The 3178-nt window shown below is 38.5% G+C and overlaps 1 protein-coding gene across 2 annotated transcripts; it reads right to left on the reverse strand.

Annotated features, from left to right (window-relative positions):
* Window positions 1-266: 266 nt before the first annotated feature.
* LOC116351755 lies at window positions 267-2829 on the reverse strand. 2 transcript variants are annotated; one of them, XM_031783896.1, is made up of 4 exons: window positions 2734-2829; window positions 2196-2607; window positions 1331-2075; window positions 267-453 (listed from the first exon to the last, which is right to left on the reverse strand). In XM_031783896.1, exons 2-4 carry the CDS (start codon window positions 2377-2379, stop codon window positions 408-410), a joined length of 975 nt encoding a protein of 324 aa, XP_031639756.1. In that variant the 5' UTR covers window positions 2380-2607; window positions 2734-2829; the 3' UTR covers window positions 267-407. The 2 variants fall into 2 exon arrangements, with proteins under 2 accessions (XP_031639756.1, XP_031639755.1); XM_031783895.1 differs by lacking the exon at window positions 267-453 and adding an exon at window positions 509-1022 and having other exon boundaries at window positions 2734-2828.
* Between the last annotated feature and the right edge of the window lie 349 nt (window positions 2830-3178).

Consider the following 3178-nt stretch of genomic DNA (forward strand, 5'->3'; position numbering starts at 1 on the left):
AATAGAGTGTTTCAATGAGCATAAAATTCTGTTTCAAATCGTAGCATTAATGTAAAGCATCGATTGATATCGACACTTCCCGAAGCGAAAAACTCTTTTCAAAATCGAATGATACTTACAATGAAAAAACGCTCCGTTTGTACTCCTGCGCAGTCAACATCAAGCAAATGGGGTGTCGACCTTCTGCTACGCTACTATCCCACATGATAGCCTTAATAACTAATGTTACATTTGTTTTTTTTTGTTTGCGTTGTGCTGATTAGACAGCATGATCAGCTGACTGCTGGTCGTACTCGAACATTTCTACATCAATATCCACGTTGGCGGCAGCAACAGCGGCTGCTTCAGCGACAGCAGCGGCTACTTCGATGGCCTTAGCGACAGTTTCGCGGGCTTTTTACAAATATCTATTGATCGCCTCCGCTATTGGAAGTCTCAGCAATGTCCATAGTCCTAAAAAATCAAACAAATGAATCTTCTTAAACAATCATTCAATCGCAATCGAGCGTCATCATAGATTCTGACCAGGGGGTCCAGGGTACAAAATACCCCCCTGAGCAACGAATTTACCCCCTCTGTGATTTTGAAAGTACCCACTCCCATTTTTATTTTCGAGCAAAAATTATTCCGATTTGCTGAGGTTTTTCAAAAATTCAATTTTCATATTCGAATGTCCGACTAAACAAAATTTATTTATTCGACGTAGACAAAACAATTAAGTCCGGTCAACTGTTTGATTATTTAATTGATTAAGTTCGATCTACTATATTGTTTATGTCTCAGTTTTTGCACATCTGCATTTTCGAATCAAATTATTATCGGCGATTGATATGATTACTTCAAAGAACTTAAATTCATTGCGAAATCACCTCGAGTCGAAGCGTGTAACAACTTCAAATAGACGAAAAAAAGGGAGTTTACAAAAAATTTTGAAACTAGTAATAATGGGTGAATGTCAAAGTAGTTGTACGAGTGCTGATGTTATAGCAGAGGCCAGATTTTCACGGAACGGCAGCATAATTCTTAAAAAAGAAGAAAATGTCAAAAAATTCAATATCGACACTAGTATTAGTGACTTTGGTTTACAGAAGGTAATATAGTGAAATATCATATCATGATTTCATCATTACTTAAACTCTGCAATTTCACTTTTAGTTCACTGAGCAAAAACAAGAAGATTTGTAAAATATTTCTCGGTCTCGAATTTTTTTCCGAAAGCAAATTTACACTGGATAGAATGGACTTTCAAAATTACCCCCCTTCAGATTTTCTCAAATTACCCCCCCTTAAATCGTCAACTCCAGAATCTATGGGCGTCAATTAGCCTTACCTTTTAGCAGCCACGACGTCACCGAAATACCGATCCCACCAAAAATCACTCGCATCGTTGAAATCCTTTTGTGGAATATTTATTATTCTGGTTTTACCGTTTTTATTCTCGATTTCTACTTTCGGCAGCAATTTTTGCGAAGACAACACCCGGTGCATGCTTGAACACTGAACAGTCGAATTTGAAGTGCTTTCGGCGAAAATCCGGATGAATGGCCGAAAGTTTGGATCGTCGAGCATTTGTTTGCGCTTGGGGCACCACTCACGTTTCTTCTTTGACTTTTTGCGCTTTCTTTTCTTTCGTTTGGATCGGTGCTGATGTGGCCACTCCAAGTTGTACTCTTCTATCTCGCGTTGCATAGATAGGAACATTGGCATGGCCTTAAACCAATGTTTTTCGTCAGTCGTGAGGTCATGCAGATCGATTTCTGGAAACACATTCAAGTCGTTCACCATGTCATACAACACGCCACACCGTTCGAGTTTGTTTGGCACTTTGATGTTTTTTTCTTTGATGATCAGTTTTACAACACTTTCGATGTCACTTGGCAAAAATTTCTCTGCGTGCCCTTCTCCGTCTGTGTTCAATTCAAACACTTTCAGTTTCAAGTACTGGGTGATGTGTTTGTTAGGTTGCGTTGTTGAATTGGTGACGACGTTGTCTGTGTATTGATTGGCCAAATGCTTGCGGCCATTGCTGAAATCTTTGTTGTTGGGCCAATCGATACGATGGTAGTCGTCAAGACCTAAAAATGAAATATGTTTGTCAAATGTGTAGTCGAAACTCGCTTTTTTATAAAGGGGATGAAATTGTTCAAAATATCTAAATAAATCAACTATTATTATTATTATTATTATTATATTACCTTCGACGATTGCTTTGAATTCAGGGTCGATATGTGGTAGCTCTGCTCGTGGTCCTCGTGGCTTTGTTCCTCGTGGTTTGTACGTCGACTTCGGTTTCGGTGGCTGATTCTTATGCCATAGCACTTGGTTAAAGCAGAGTTTGATCTTTTTTTTCTCCACTTTCACCAAAGAATGCGAAATCATTATTCTCAATTGCTATGTTCGTATGCCTTTTGCACCTCGAACAAGAACAGCAATGAGCCCAAAACGCAAATTGAAGTGGCTTGCAAACTCAGGTCCATTATTTTGCTCATCAATGCTTGCTGGAATTTCGGGCGAATGATTGTCTTCAGCGCACATTTGATCGTCGTAATCTCATCCTTCGTTTCTCCTTTCGCTGGTATGGATGGCTTGAAACGATTCGCCATTTTCCTATTGAAAAAAACACACACAATCGATTTAGTTTAAAAACGAATACTATTGAATTGGCGATTTTTTGACATTTTCATTGTTCCATATCGATATTTTTTACTAAATGATTTTTCATATTAATTATACCTGTGTTGGCATAGGTTCTGACATAGTTCGCATAGGTCGCATTGACCTAGCCCCCCCTAGCGCCCGAAAATATTCGATTTTCCTAGGGTTTTTCACAAGGAATAAAATTATTCAATTTTGCTAGGGTTTTTTGTTGCCAGCTCTCGAACTAACCAAGATTTACAAATTTTCAGAAATATTCAATTTTGCTAGGGTTTTTTCGGCTGGGGACCCTCCGTTGATTTTCGGCCGTGACCCCCCCCCCCCAAGTTTTGTAGTGTCAGAACCTATGTGTGTTGGTATATAACGACATAATTCCGATCGAAATTATTGTTTATCGGAATAATTGTTTTGTGTTTGGAACAATGATCGAACTCATTCAGTAACACAGCAAAACAATCGAACACATTGTTTCACACATACGTAGGTTGCTCCATAATTTTTTTTAAAATGGTACTTATAGTGT

Source organism: Contarinia nasturtii, unplaced genomic scaffold, assembly GCF_009176525.2.
Source record: "Contarinia nasturtii isolate CC-2019 unplaced genomic scaffold, AAFC_CNas_1.1 Cnas_scaffold_6203, whole genome shotgun sequence".
Taxonomy (NCBI): domain Eukaryota; kingdom Metazoa; phylum Arthropoda; class Insecta; order Diptera; family Cecidomyiidae; genus Contarinia; species Contarinia nasturtii.